General features: G+C 37.6%; 1 protein-coding gene across 2 annotated transcripts; it reads right to left on the reverse strand.

Moving 5' to 3' along the window:
• Positions 1-2,285: 2,285 nt before the first annotated feature.
• On the reverse strand, positions 2,286-11,030 carry LOC146393519 (proline-serine-threonine phosphatase-interacting protein 1-like). 2 transcript variants are annotated; one of them, XM_084930301.1, is made up of 15 exons: positions 10,896-11,030; positions 10,236-10,336; positions 9,531-9,605; positions 8,728-8,762; positions 8,532-8,638; positions 8,050-8,112; positions 7,722-7,814; positions 7,302-7,347; positions 7,026-7,105; positions 6,223-6,321; positions 5,407-5,503; positions 5,096-5,192; positions 3,995-4,083; positions 2,811-2,926; positions 2,286-2,653 (listed from the first exon to the last, which is right to left on the reverse strand). In XM_084930301.1, exons 1-15 carry the CDS (start codon positions 10,926-10,928, stop codon positions 2,522-2,524), a joined length of 1,263 nt encoding a protein of 420 aa, XP_084786427.1. In that variant the 5' UTR covers positions 10,929-11,030; the 3' UTR covers positions 2,286-2,521. The 2 variants fall into 2 exon arrangements, with proteins under 2 accessions (XP_084786427.1, XP_084786418.1); XM_084930292.1 differs by lacking the exon at positions 10,896-11,030 and having other exon boundaries at positions 10,236-10,594.
• Positions 11,031-15,156: the final 4,126 nt, after the last annotated feature.

Consider the following 15,156-nt stretch of genomic DNA (forward strand, 5'->3'; position numbering starts at 1 on the left):
CTGGATTCTTTTAATTTTTTTTTTCACGTGACAGTAAATATGCTACCAAAAAAAAACCAAACCGACACGAAGTACTTAAACAAGCAGTGGTTGGCTATATCATCAGGCGCATGGAAATATATTAAACATTAAATGTGCCGTCACTTGACAAGCATAAAAATAGTTTATTCTAGTAGTTTGTTCATCTGTATGTGCTACTTTTGTAGCCGATGGTCTGTGGAAGGTTTACAGAAATTTTTTTTATGTAGAGCAGATATAAATGATGATTACTACAGTCATATGAAAAGGAACGTTTTTGCAGGATTTTATGCAGTCCTGTGAAAAACACATTACACAGTTATGTCTTCTATGGGAATTAAGTGGGTAATTATCAGCCTGGTGCTGCAAATCAAATGCAACTGATCATCAGCAAGTGTGACCACCTCTGTAAAAGAAGAAGTTTTGGCAGATTACTAATTTGGAGCATTTTGTTATGTTAACGCTACAAGACCACATCTACTTCCCAGTAGTAAATTCCCGAGAAATTGCAAAAGGCCAAGAGCTACATTCCTCATTTAGGGTGTTATATCTAAGTTCCTGACAGTACAATTCCTGAACGAGTATGGCTTGTTTGGAAGAATTGTAGGGAGAAGATGGAATAATAGTTTAGGTTTGCAAAGTTGTATTTGAGCAAACCAAAAGACCTCCAGAACAAGACCAAAGAGAGATGCCTAGTCATAATGCAAAGGGGCACATTTATTGGAAGCCAACTGCGCATCAGCGCAAACACCCCATACCACTGTTAAACATGGTTTTGGAGGGCTGATAATTTGGGCTCATTTTGCAGCCTTTGTATTTCAAAGAACACCAGAGTCAAGAGTGAGGCCATCTGTCCGACAGCAAAATCTTGGACAAAACTAGGCTATGCAATAGGATAATGATCCCAAACACATAAGCAAGATGGCTGAAATAGAAAATATGTTGCAAAGTCCAGACCTCAACATGACTGAAATGCTGTGGCCGGACCTTAAGAGAGCTGTGTGTGAGCAAATGCTCTCAAACCTAAATGAACTGAAGCAATGTTGTAACGATGAGTGGGGCAAAAGTCTTCAACAACAGCGCGAGAAACGGATGAAGTATGAAAATGATTACTTCATGTTATTGCTGCTAAAGGTGATTCTACAAGGTAGTGAATCATAATTTGTACTCAGTTGTTAAGGACAGCATAGAGTTCTATGAAAACCTTCCTTTTCACATAATTAGAAATACAGCCCTCTATTTTCACCAGCTCACATGTGCACCAAATAAATGGATGATTTAAAAGACTGTCATAGTTTAGTCAGAAACTGCATTTCTAAACAAAGAAGGATTGACAGCCAGAAGCATATACATTTCCGCTATATATATGTGGCTGCTTAATGCTGTTAAACTTAGCAGTCACTGGTGGTTTACATGTGGTACTCATTCTGTTTTCTTGTCATTTGAGATGAATAAGATGATTCATCTTATCACAAGTCATTTAAGTTCAAATTTTAATGAAAAAAGTATGTGATGTTACAGTGCTTAGAATGTACTGGTGCAGTACTAGTTTGCTACTATTAGTAACATACAGATTCATGTTGAAAACATGGTAACTTGACTGAATGAAGGGAATTTTAAAATTCTTCATTGGCTTTCTAAAGTAGATGGCTAACCATTCTTTGGTCATATATTACAAGTATAGGAACTAAAGATGAGATAAACAGTATAGCTATACTGATTATCCAAACCAGTTTAAACAATGAGGCTGATATAAGCTGGTGAATGCATTTCCTTTAACTTGCATTAATTGCTTAGGTAGTCTACTGCTTACTAAATTATCCTTTTTAGTTCAGGTTTTTGGTTAGTTTTTCATGTTAGCCAGTATTGTAAGAGCACTTGGGGGAAAAAAGCCTGGCAAAAATGTGTGTGTTTGTAGGCTGTATTGTGTGTGGCATGTGTTCGCTTTGGTGTGTGTCTTTGCAAGCGTGCAAGTTTTTAAGCATATGAGACATCTGTTTTGATGTGTTGACATTCTTTGTGTCTACTTTCTTGTATTTGCAACTGTTGTTCTGTGTATACCACGCATGTTGTGGGGGCACAATTTTGTTTACACAATCACAGTGTGTTTGTCCCCCAAAACCAGTCATTCTGGGGGCAAAAATCAGATACCAATAACATAAATTATTGCATTTTATGATAAAACTCATTGTAAGGCAGTGGTTCTCAAAGTTTTTTTTTTTTTTTGCATGCTCTATATCATAAGCTATAAACCCCCCCCACCCCCCACAGTATTTAATTTGATTAATTATATTAACGATAAAAAATGATGCACATAGCATTTTACTTAAATAAAGTTACATATTATCAGTGAAATAGCCCGCCCACATTTTGTGAACCACTGTTTTAAGGTACAGGGGCAGGCAAGTAAGAATTGGATTTACGGTTCTTTTTCATGAAATTACTATAAATAAATTGAATTTCTCCAGAGATATAAAGAAAATTACTATATTTGCGTACATGTTTAAATTTTGCCTAGATAGTTTCCTGGCACCAGTCCACTAAACCCATTCCTCTCCACCGTCCACCACCCATTTTGTTCTTGGTCCAGCACTCGAACTACATCTCCTCGGCTCACAGATAGCTCATCTTCTTCCTGATCAGTCGATGTAAAGAAAGCACATCTTAATTACAGGCAAATATCCCTTAAATACAGTACCGCTAATATCGTCTACTTTCTTCTTTTCTTTCTCGATCATCTTGCTCAATGTTCACTTTCTTGCTGTAGGTTTTCAGATAATCATGCAAATCACCTTTGCAGTGTATTGATAAAGCACAACATAGAAGATTTCATCAGGTGGACCCGTGGACAGTGGCACTTCTTGGTGAATGCATGGAAGGGGTGCATATCCGTCATCTGAAAGCTGAACTAAAGCAGAATTAAATGTCAGAAATTGCAAACACAAAATATAAAAATAAATAAATAAATGGATTTATTAATCTGTTATGTATTTTAACCTCCTAGGACCTGGCATCCACATATGTGGACATCACATTTTAGGTTGTTTAGACGAAAATAGTAAATTTTGCTCTACAAGGGCCTGATATCCACATACGAGGATATTATACTGCCACTGTTCTATTGAAATTTTAGACGAATATCCTCATATGTGGCTCTAATTTTTCTCAGAAACAAAAATCAGGTAAAAAAAATAAATAAATAAAAATCTGGTAATTCTTTGTTTTTACATTCATCGGGTCCAAATATCAAAGAGAAACTAAAAATGCATGCAATGAAAGAGTTCGGGTCTTAGGAGATTAAACAAATGTGACCAACAAAAGTACAACAAAGAGTTTCAAAGTGCAGCTTCTCACACTAAGGGCAAAGGTAGCCACCCATATCCACTCATAGAGTCCAACTTTAAATAGCACAAAAAGTCAAACCAACAAATTCACGCAACTATGTGTTTGACCCATGACTACATATAATACTTTTTCTAGCCCCATGTTTTATAATTGCAGTGTGTTTCACGTGCAGTATGTTCGTAAATGACAACAGCCATTGTGTATGAATGCGTGAAAGGACACATTTCCACCATTTCTGTGGTATGTATGCAAATACATTAAGAGACCAACAGGGCCTGTGATGTGTTACTGTTCAAAACCAACAGTCTATACAGTTTTACACATTTGGCACATACGTGACTCATTGGAGAAGAGATTGGCCTCTCATCAAGTCCACTATAGCAAATTTAAAGTTCTTTCTTACTTTTGAAGTGTACTTTCTTGATATAATATTAGAATATTATTTTTATCTCTGATTCATATAGTGAAATGTTTAAAATTAATTGACTGCTCTAGCCTCCAATATATGAATAGAAAGACCAACTCTCTATATATGTAATTCATAAAATATAGCAGAACCAACAAAATATTGAAGATTTAGGTCTTTCCTACAGTTTAGCAATATAACTGAGTGAGCGGTTGCAGTACTTACATTCTCCAATGGATGACAGTGTAGATCGTGGGCTGAGTGGACTGTCCATGCCAATGTTCAGAGAACTTCCAAGCAGGGGATCAGAACACCTTTAGATCAAGAGAGATATTTAAGATACAAATGTTTACTTTTGTGAATTCACCGAGCAAAGGTCCAAATTTCTAACATTAAAAAATAACAACAAACGGTGAAGATAAAGATGATGATTAACAAAGAGAATATTTTCAGGACATGGTTTGTGTTTAGTTTGCAGAGTACAAAGTATATTATATACATTATATGAACTAAAGTATATTATATAGTATATTATATACACTATAGTATAGTATATAGTATGTTATAAATACTGTTGAGGTCTCCTCTGGAATTAGTAAGTAAGTAAGTAAAATGTATTTATATAGCGCTTTTTAAAACAGGAAGTTATTTCAAAGTACTTCACATTGGAATAAAAGCATATCAAACGAAACAATAAAAATGGTATAAAAAAGGTATAAAAGCATATCAATTGAAACAGTAAAACACAGTATAATAGCACATCCAATAAAACAGTTTGCTACACATGAATATTACCTAAATGCCTGTCTAAACAGATGTGTTTTGAGCTTTGTTTTAAAAGTAGCTAAAGGGTTGATGTTGCATAGCGGGGGATGTAAACTGTTCCACAATATTGGAGCCAAGGTTTGAAAAGCGCGATCCCCCTTTGTTTTCAAATGGGTCTGTGGAATGGTTAGAAGACCACTATCAGTGAATCTAAGGATCCGGTTTGGAGAGTAGGGTTGCAGAAGCTCAGTGATATAAGTGGGGGCCTCACCGATCACGGACAAGATGCGAGAGGTGAGGCTCTGATGGTACGGCCATGTTGCCCGTAGCGATAAGAACTCCATGCAAAGACAGCCCAGCAATTAGATCTAGGTGGCAACAGGCCACGAGGAAGACCAAAAAAGCGCTGGATGGACCGAAACAAAAATGATATGAAGGCTGCAAATGTTACACCAGAAGACGCCCTGGATAGGGAGAATTGGAGGAAGGCATGCAAAACATCGGACCCTGCATCGCGGGATATGAACTGCTAGGAAGAAGAAGATTTTAATTCTGTCTCACCTCTTTGAGGGGTCTTCTTCTCCTCCTGCAAAATGAGCTTGGCCATTGTTGTCCCTGACTGTCCCCGTCTTGTAATAGCTTTCAAACACTATGGGCTCTGCAAGAAGAAAAAAGAACCTGCTCATTTGAGAAATGAGGCCAAGTGATACTTTTTGCCTGTCTGTCAATTGAAAGAGAAAGTCAAGAAGCTGAGCTGCACTCTTTATATCCTGTTATTTTGTAGTGGAACTTTTCTCACTTCAACTTTGTACTTATAAGTAAAGGAAACAAAACAACCATCTTTCCAGTAAATACAAATTGTGAAAGCTCACCTGGTGGCTTCAATCCGGTGCCTTTCATTTCTATGAAAGAGTTGTTGTCTTTGGTAATGTCACACTGTTCCAGAAATTTCCTCACCTCCTCGTAAGACTGGTTTTAAAAAGGAGGAATTCAGTACATTTTATATTACTATTATATTACTTTCACTTTTCATTTAGGTTTATGCATAATTGATAGTTAATTAGGTTTATGAAAAGATTCCAATTTGGGTTTATATACAATCAACCAATGCTGCTCACCAGCTCTTACAAAATCTTAGATTCGTAAATCCTGGAAGACACTTTTTCTGTCTGCCAGTTATTTATATTTAGAATGGTTAAGAAAGTGGCAAGTACAGAGCCCATAAAATTATCGGCCAAGTGATTGTAATAACTTTCAAGAAGAAGTCAAGGCTACATGAGCCTACTAACATGCTTCAAGTCGCAATCCATTAGTTTATCCAGTAGCAGGCCATAGCGGTGGTCTGACATGCAACTTAAGCACACTTAAGATTTGAAAATTAAAGCCTCATTGAACTAAAATGTGATCAGAAGAACGACAAAGAGTGAAAACTGCAATATTATTACAATTCTGGTTGATAAATTCTCATTAAAAGAACATTTGGGAATAAAATTTTAAAATCAGTTTTTTTGTAACACTAAAAGAGATGCTCTTTGTTTCATTTTGTTTTTTAAGAAAACTTTTTTTTTTTTAGGTTTATCCAGCAAGACAATGTACTTATACTTGATTTAAGAATAGAAATTTGCATTTTTATTCTTCTTGACATTTTTATTCTGTTTACATATTAAATAAAGGGAAAACTACCTCACCTCATCATCTTTGACACATTGCATGGAGAAATGATTGCAGTGGTCCCAGAGAGCACACCTGAGCATGCTGATGCGATTTCCCTCCAACTGTTGGAACACCTATAATTTTCAAATGAATTCTGTGTTATTACCAACAATGTATTATTGTACTATGTACTATTACAAGATTTGCCATGATACTGGGTTGCAGTAATGCAACTTCTGCATGCGTGCAAATTTCACGTTTCGGAGAGACAAAATGGGCACAGTGAACCTGTGTGTTTGTTACGCATTTTGAAATGATACCCTGTTGGGTAATGATCAACTCAGTATCACAGCAAAACGTGATATTTGCCGTGACATAGGGTTGAATTGCCTTAACATATACATATACATTTTAGTTTCTTTTTTCTCTTCTTACTTACAGGGGCGCCACCAAGAGGTGCCGTGTGTGTGTGTGTGTGTGTGTGTGTGTGTGTGTGTGTGTGTGTGTGTGTGTGTGTGTGCGTGTGTGTAGGTGTGTGTGTGCATGTGTGTGTGTGTGTGTGTGTCCACTAGTGACAGCAAAGTCAACACAAAGAAGCTGTCGTTCGAAAAAAAAAGCAGAACTTTTGTGTGATTAAGTGTGTTTCTGCATGGTTGTATGTTTTTCCATTTGTGGCTCTCTCAGTGCAAGATGAAATGTACTTCCGCAAATGGTCGCTGCCAGGAAGGTTTTCACAGTTATAGGGGTTGTGGTGTGAAGCTATTTCTGTGGTTAAAAGCCATTATTTTGAATAGAGACATGATTAGAAAGCAGTTAACGAGAAAATATTCTGCAGTACCTCGCATGTACTTTTGTGTGTCCCCTCCCAGTCCTGGCGAACAGCTTCTAGTTGAACAATGTTGTTAAAATACACCTTCTCTGTGAGAATAGAGCATAGTTAATAGTTACAGTTAACAAATGAAACACTGGTAAAGAACACAAACATGACCGCCGCACTGTTTTCCACTCTCTTAATTTATTTTTCCATGAAATATTCTCAAAAAAAAAAAAAGTGGACAATGAATGCAATATACTAAAAATGCATGCAAGTTAAAAATAAAATGTGAAGGCATACCAGCATCATTGGCCGCCTGCCTGCATTGCTTTATCTTGTGACGTACCTGTGAATGAAATCGGTGCACAGGAAGCCACGTTCAGTGAGTTATGTAACCATTTTAACACCAGTCAGAGAGGCTGATATATAAATAGGTTGTATAGGGAATGGTCTTGAAAGAGATAAAAGAAGAAAAGAAAACATCTCACACCAGCACACAAACACACTTTAGTTCCGCCTTGCAAACTGTTGCACAACTGCAGAAAAGTCCCATCATAAAGACTGCACCGCTGACAGCTGGAAACTTGTAATTCATAAATAGAACTGACAGTGGGCATTTGCACATTTTGTGGTGCATTTCTCAAGGAATCTAAAAGTTTGTATTTTGTTGCTTATAAAAACATTTGTCTTTTAGCGAGGTAGCTCATGCACTTATTTTACCTTTTCAGGGTTTTTGGACGTAGCATTTGTTTTCTCAGCCCCCTGCTCTGCCTCATCGGCCTCTTTGCACTTCACCTCATAGTTCTTCTTAGACTAAGAAAAAGGGAAACAAAAATTAGAAGTCCTATTTCCAACAAAGCAACAGGAAGAACACTTTTTGTAAGTGATGCAAATTTTTTTTATTTTTTTAAAAATCTGACTTCTATTTTTTGTGCTTGCTCGAACATAAATTAAACAACTTTTATGTGGTTAAGTTTTCATGTTTCTTTCTAAATCACGCTGATTCCATGTGTTAGTGATGAATGATAGCAGTGGAAGTGTCTCCTACCTCCATGGTCTTCTTGAAGAATGAAACTTTTTTCTTTTGAACCTTCTCCATGATGCTTTCAAACTAAAGATAAAAGGTTGAAATTACTTGCATATGTTGCTTCAATGCAAACCTGATACTTGCAGTTATTGTTCATTGATGAATAAAAGACCTGGATTTTTACTGTTAATGTGATAAAAGTCTTGATGTCACTTTGATAAAGACTGAATTATTCTTTACTCAAGTCTTGAATCGTTTGATTTTTGAAACTATAGGTTTCCCCTTATCAGCTGCTATCACAGCATTGCACTCAGTGTCTGTAAAGTGATTTAAATGGTTGCAGGATTAAGTCAACACTTACGTAACACAGTGTTTCCCAAACAGGAAACAGCCATTAGTTACAATATTAGTCTAATGACTTGTGCAATACTAAAAGGCACCTTAACCATTGGGGGGGGTTGTTTAATAAGTCAGTTGTTAAGCAACATACATTTCCCAAATACCTTCTTCCTCTGCTCTTTCTGACGTTCTCTGAAACTCTCAATCTTTTTCACCTCCTCTTTCAATATATCAGATAGTTGGATGTGAAAGTTTCCAATGTTCTCAATTTCTGCAACAAAAAACATCGAAATGGCACAGTGAACCATTTGACATACAAACACATATATGGGTGTAACTTTACACAGCACATGGACTTACGAGTTTTTAGTTGTTCGAATGATGCCCTCAAAGTGCTGGAAAAACAACACACATTCATAATCAAAATTATTCACCATGCTTGCACTTTGTGTTTCTTTCACAAAGAGGCAGATTAACATTTTTAAAGCAAAATTTTAAGCAAAATAGCAGCTGAGTACAATTTCATTGCTAGAACTCTGCACTGTGTTTTATTGTTTAACCAGCTGCCAAGACCGCGAGGACACCCAAACCTTAACATGCAGACTTTGTGCCCTAGTTTTTTTTTGTTTTTTGTTTTGTTTTTTAAAGAAGAAAAGAAAAGAAAAAAGAAAAAAAATTATTTGGTTTTACTGCACTTAGATAATTCTTTTATTGGAGGCTCGTTGTTTCCTTTTTGCGGCTCTTAGAATATATTGAGTTCAGTACAGATGTCTGAGATAGCAGGGAACAGGAAACTGACAAGTTATGACCTACTGTACACTGAGCGAGGGGCTTACCACACACACACACACACACACACACACACACACACACACACACACACACACACATGCACACACACATACTTACACTTTAGTCTCTTTTTTTCTGTGTCTCACTTTCTGTATCACGCACAAATGTGTTTCCTCTTAAAGAATGTGACGATGATGTGCCCTGACTGTAGTTTTATATGTAGTCTTCCTGGTCAGTGCCAGTGACCCTTAACATGTCCATCCCTTACCAAAGCCCTTCCAAATAAAAGTTTTTGTCCAAATTGCTATATTCATGTACTAGTTGGGCAGTCTATACAATACATAATGCTGACCTCAAAACAAGTTTTTCACCTTATCTCTATGTGTCCTCCACCTTTGCGAGCAATAGTCACCAGTTCCTTTCCATACTTTTCCTCTGCCAGTGCCCTGTGGGGGATAAATAGGCAGACAAATCATTAGAACCCAGAATGTATATTTTAGTATTTATTTGTAAAACTGAATTAGCTTATATAAAGTCTGTTATAACAGTCCAACATTTGCCTTGACATGCATATACCAACATTTTTACCTGAAATTTTGTTGCTACTTAAACTCTTGTTGCTCTTTTACCTAAAGGATCACTGACTTTATGTTACGTCATTCTATTCAGGCCATAACATCACAAAGATGATTTTGGTGACATCTTAAGGTTTATCTTGAATTACTTGTCATTATCAATTAATATAGCAATCACAAATGAGTGTTAATGCAGAATATTTTCATATTTCAAGACACAGAATTAAAAAAAGAAATAGCTAAATTCTCACATCTTGTGACCTAAATGAGTCATGGGCCTGCTATCTTTCATACGTGACTAACCACATGTGGTGTTTAATGAGTGAAATGACAACTAGATAGCTATTTTTTTTCTTAATGTTATGATCAAGCTGGAAGTTGATTCCATGTATGAAGTCATGTAAAGTAAAGATCATGGAAAGAGAAGCGCAGCTATGATTAAAATCACAGAACCCATGATTTTAAGTTTATTTTGATTGCACAAATACAAGCTGATCCAACCTCATCTTCAATAGCTCTTCCACATCTTTGCACATTTGCCTTCCATCTCGTAACCTTTGGGTCACGGCTTCATACCCAGCGTGGCAAGTGAAGTCAGACCCCTGCATTGACGAAACACAAAAAACGAAAACTGCTGCAATAAACAGCATTTCTGAAAAAGGTGTTGCAACATGTTCTAGACTCATTTTGTGGTAAAATGCAGAACTAGCACTTGTGTACTGCAAAGATATTTGTATGTGGCATGGCAGCGTAGAGTTAATACACTTGGTAAACCAACCCTCTAGATCGCTTCAAGTGCACGCAGTGGTGATTCAACAGTGTCTTTACATGTATGATGTTCATGATTGTGCATATTAAGTATTTTTTTAAGTTGTAAAGCTTACCTTAACCCCCCCACTCCCACCCCATACTGCTGTGTGTCTATACTAGTATAAACTATAATCATTTGTGGTTTACCTGATTTGGCAAATTTTAACTTACAGATGACAGTTAGGGTTTAAAATATATAATGTTTTAACAAGCGATAGCTGACTGTAGCGTGGTGTTTCTCGTGGTGTTTCTCGGGTTCCTAAAACAGTCTGTTCAACATAATTAATACATACTATAGTTTAGAAACTATAACAAAGCAAGTAAACAACAATACCACAAAAATATACTTACCCAGAAAGCATCCTTAAACATCAAAGGAGCCATTGTATTTTTTACTCCTTGAACTAAGCACAACTCTTAGTGCCGACCTCACTTACAGGACATTTCTCCAAACTTAAAAGCTTACCAACAACCTTGTATGGCTGAAACGTCAGTGAGTCATTTTGAATGAGGAAGAGCTTTTGTCCCGTGATGTCACTGACCACAGACAGCTCAGCCCATTTGTGAAACGGCAACTCTTTCACTTTATGTTTGGTCTAACGGTTGTGTCAGAGCACAGCAGTTACATGTGCCTGCTAGGTAAAGGTGTCAGTATGTCTTTGTATTGTTATGCATTGTTATGTGTTATGTGTTATATGTTGCATTGCTGACGTAATCAACACTTACACAGAGACAGGCAATATGTTTAAGTGTCACATACTGTAACCAAAAGTTGATGGTTTACTTGTTGCAAGTAGCATTAGTGGTAAATCATTGTCATTGTCAATTGTCTTATTTTAATTATGTTGCAGTGACGTTTTATCAGTATTTTAAGACATTAATATTATACAATTAAATGTGCTTTAAGGTGGTGTTAGACTACTTTGCTTCTCTCTTTTCTTCCTTACATCATTTACCCTGTTGTTTTACAAGATGACATTATGAAGTGCTGCAAAATTATATAATATTATTTTTAATAACATGTCATCATCAGCATATTAACCTTCTGTCATTAGAGCTCCAGAAACTGTTGTTGCCATGTACATTCCAGAGATTACCACAAGAGGGAGCCAAAAATCTTTGTAAAACATCAAGGCTTGTAATATTATACTGACTAAATATAAGAAGTCTACTTTATGGGAATCAAACCCACCTGAATCAACAGTTCCTAAATCTGTATGGTATGTCTGACATAAAATCCCAAATCTCTCAACCCAGTTGAGATGAATACAAATCTGTGCCTCGGGCATCTCTAAGGGAAGCCACAGAGACACGTGAATGAACACATAGAAGGTTAATATTGATTTTCAAAGTGAGAAGAAGGACAGGCTGTGGCGTCTCTCACCAGTCGCTCAGTGAGATGTGTGAAAATCTTTGACTCTCTCACAAAGCTGGAAAATCATTTTGTCACACACTGAACAACATGCTAAAGGGACTGTGCAAATCAATACATCTAACTCAGAATAATGGGGCTTTATTTATTTTATTGTTTTTTTATTTGCATTGCATATGCATTTTGTTCTATAATTACTCTTTTTTTCTTTATCCAATTAGTGTTAGTTTTTAAATAGGTTATTTAGTGTATGATGCATTAAAATCCCATCAACTCACTGAGTAACAGTTAATCAGTGTTTGTTATTTCTCAAAGTAATTTCTGGTACTCCTTCAGATTTGAAATGGTGGAATATCAGATACCAATACTGACATAGATAACGAACAAAAAAGCATCCAATAAATTGACATAAAATAGTAGGAAATTACGTCAGTATTTACAATAACTTTTTTTTTCATCAGTTCCCAACCACAGAAAATTTGTATTCAGGAAATGCTGTTTTGGTTTTCATTCTGATTATTTACCAAATGCTTTAGATTAAAGCTAGCTATCAGTAGAGTGGCCATTGCTGGGTTCAAGAGTAGAATAATAATTCAGTTTTCCCACTTGGAAAGCCAAAACACCTACCAGTTAGAGCGAAAATAATTCTTCCAGGCCAAGGCTCACAAGTTTTCACATCATGATGTCTGAGTCCATCATGCTTGGCCTTCGTTGTGACCCCGTTTGAGGCCTCAAATGGAGGGACAAGCCCTGGGAATCAGCTGTGCTTCCAGGGGCTGAACACAAGCCCACACACACACACACACACACACTTCCTACCCTTCTCTCACATGTTTTCTCTCTCTCCCTCACACTCTCCGGAGTGGCAGTTATTGAACTGTGACAAACGAGCCGTGTCAGACCAGCCCCCCTACCTGGGGGATTGGCTAAATGACCTTTCCATTACCCAACCACTGCTGTATTCCCCCTCCACAGATAGAGTTACACACATAGCCACACAGCCCATTTGCCAAGACCAGTGTCACCAGCGCTACCATGAACCATTACATCCTACCGCGCATTCTACACAAAATTAATTTTTTGTATCAAATTTCAGTACATTTTTATTTTTTGATTTTCTAGATCAATTCTGCAACAAGACTTGCAATAATTTTATATTGATTTTGTGTGTCTATTCCGCACTTAATAGTGGTCCAAACAGTGTGCACGGGCTGAGAGTGATGTCAGAAACTGCTTCTGCCTGGTTGCTTGGATTTGGACATATATGTAACTTATCTGCGCTTCTCTCTGTGCATTTTAGCCTCTCACAGGCAGAGTGGTGTGTGACTTAACTGGTTTTCACACATTCTCTATCCTCCATCTTGTTAATCCCCGGCTGACCATTGGCACCAGCCCTAAATCTCACCAGATACAGAACAGGTATAGTGAACGAAAACGGGGGAGGGTGTGAGAGTTGTTCAGTAGAAAGGTTAAAAGTGGATGAGGAGTGCAGAGAAAGATGGAAAAGGATAAGCAAAGGTAATGTGAGGAAGGGGATGATGTAAAGATGAAAGAGGAAGCAGAATCAGAAGGTAAATGAGAGAGGAGTAAAAGTCAGAGAAAAAAAAGCAGGTTTGGATTGAACAGGACAAAGTAAAGTTGAAAGTTAATTTCTTCTGCCTGTTGGCTAAGAATGGAATGAAGTGAGTCCTTGGCCACATTAGTGGGAACCTGTTAGGAAGCTGACAGATGGAGGGCTAATGATGTGTAGGCGCAAGGGCAGGGCCTGTAGTTGCTAGTGAGATGATCTGTAGTGGCTGTCATAATACAGCTGAAAACTAACAGCTGAAGGAGGAGAATGAGAAGTGGGAGGAAGAGGAGCGAAAAGGAGCAGAGTCACACCAACCCCAGAGAGTGAGCTGAGACCTTTCTCACGTTTGATCTATGTCTGGCTTTGAATGAAACATTTATTAGCTGTCCTAATCCTCAGTATTACTGCTAAGAACTCCAGCTTTAATCAATTTGATCCTCGTGTGTTCTTTATTCCCCGGTGTGCTTCCCTGGACACTGAGATGAACGCAGCAAGTGCACACATGTATAAATGCACATATGTTTGTTTGTTTGTTTGCAAAAATATTTGATTAGCATTGACATCTGTTTTTCAGTGGATTGAGTGAATTTCTATACATGGATACCATATTAGTAAAAAAGAAAAGGTGCACGAGGACTTGTATGGATGTAGCTGTCCATTTAAGCTGATGTGTACTGGTGTTGACCCTTGCATGAGGGTTGCGTGCCATAAGCAATTCCCCCTCCACCTTATTCCTCTCCTTTCTTCCCCCCACATGGTCCCTTCAGCAGACTGGACTGTGGTGTTACCAGTGGCCATTTTTTCCGCTACAACACACCATGTCCCTCTCACCTGCCTCCCAGTCCCAGTTTTTTTTACTACTTTTTGTTTGCCTTTGTTTCCTCTCCATTCCTCTCGCCTCAGTTCTTCCACCTCCACTCCCGATGTCATCGTCCTCCCTTCTTCTCTCACCTCCCTCATGCTCTCCTCTTCTTTCTCACTCCATTCCTCTTACGTTTTTTCTTCATCCAGCCTCTACATGTTCCTGGTGCTATAGTTTCTCCAGACCTTTTAATAACCCATGGTGCTTGTTTGTGCATGCAGGTGTATGTACTCGCACATTCCTGTACTTTTGCTTTTACAGTATGTGTTTATACTATGCATCCACATCTGTCCACGTGTGTGTTGTGAATCTAGAAAGAGAAGGCTGCTAATTTGCTAAGTGGTTTCATCTACTGACATAGGACAGAGATTATGCTTGGCTTCACTGCCCTAGTTAAGGCAAGTCAAAGTCTGATGGAGGTGAAGACAGGTGGCCACTCTGTTTTGACCAGGTCCCACCTTTGCTTTGTTGTTGCTGTTCAAAGAGACTAAAAAATGTTTTTTAGAGTGTAGCTATGTGTGTTTGCATGCATGTAGGACTGTGTCGTTTTAGTGGAAGAAAATAGCTGCATGTGTGCGCGTGTGCATACCTGCACTTATCCTTTGTTTGCATTTGTTCGAAAGGTTTAAAGGGCCATAAAGTGAAAAGCACCCTGTTATTTGACAAACTGATTAAAGGTATCAAGTTTGTTTTCTTTGACATGGACTGAGTACATTCAACCTGATGCTGTCAGTTGCTGTCCTACTTCAATACGACATTTCAAATAAATTAAATTAGCTTCACTGGGGGAAGGGGGAATTCATTGCAA

The sequence above is a fragment of the Perissodus microlepis genome, chromosome 1, assembly GCF_051167445.1.
Source record: "Perissodus microlepis isolate ML-2025 ecotype Zambia chromosome 1, ASM5116744v1, whole genome shotgun sequence".
Taxonomy (NCBI): Eukaryota; Metazoa; Chordata; class Actinopteri; order Cichliformes; family Cichlidae; genus Perissodus; species Perissodus microlepis.

Coding starts and splice junctions, on each gene's coding strand:
- LOC146393519 (XM_084930292.1), bottom strand. CDS start 10,420: ATGAGTCTAGAACATGTTGCAACACCTTTTTCAGAAATGCTGTTTATT. Junction 9,606..10,235: donor GAAGAGCTATTGAAGATGAG/GTTGGATCAGCT, acceptor TATCCCCCACAG/GGCACTGGCAGAGGAAAAGT. Junction 2,927..3,994: donor ACTGTCATCCATTGGAGAAT/GTAAGTACTGCA, acceptor ATTCTGCTTTAG/TTCAGCTTTCAGATGACGGA.